Source organism: Buceros rhinoceros, unplaced genomic scaffold, assembly GCF_000710305.1.
Source record: "Buceros rhinoceros silvestris isolate BGI_N320 unplaced genomic scaffold, ASM71030v1 scaffold19931, whole genome shotgun sequence".
Lineage (NCBI taxonomy): Eukaryota > Metazoa > Chordata > Aves > Bucerotiformes > Bucerotidae > Buceros > Buceros rhinoceros.
In genome coordinates this window covers 31,613-31,918 of record NW_010395191.1, presented here as the reverse complement: position 1 = coordinate 31,918, position 306 = coordinate 31,613, and the positions used below count along the sequence as shown (strand labels likewise).

The window sequence follows — 306 nt, the reverse complement described above, 5'->3', positions numbered from 1 at the left end:
GACAGGCCTGCCGCAGGCTGCCTGCGGGCTAGGTCAGCGCTGCCACCTCAGTGTCCTTCAGGGACACGTTTCTCCTTTTTCCGCTCCCCACCCCCGAGCCATTACCACACTCCGCAGCGAACCATTACCCTTTCTTCCCCTCCACCCTGAGTCGAGCCTCCGCCCGCCCGGCGCCATCGCCTCCCCGCGCCCGGCCGCAGGCCTCTTCCTGCGACCTTCAGGCCACGCCGCAGTGAGCCGGTCCTCCTCCTCACATTACCTTCCCAGGGCCCTCCTCATAGTGGCTCCTGCGGAGGGCAGACGTGG

At 67.6% G+C, this 306-nt stretch overlaps 1 protein-coding gene across 1 annotated transcript in view; it reads right to left on the bottom strand.

Annotated features, from left to right (window-relative positions):
• LOC104501638 (cytochrome c oxidase subunit 7C, mitochondrial) overlaps window positions 1-301 on the bottom strand; it is a gene marked incomplete at its 5' end in the record, with an annotated part of 1,400 nt that extends 1,099 nt beyond the window's left edge. The window contains one exon of the mRNA XM_010145478.1: window positions 260-301. Coding sequence (XP_010143780.1) covers window positions 260-301 — 42 coding nt within the window. The remainder of the gene's footprint in view (window positions 1-259) is intronic.
• Between the last annotated feature and the right edge of the window lie 5 nt (window positions 302-306).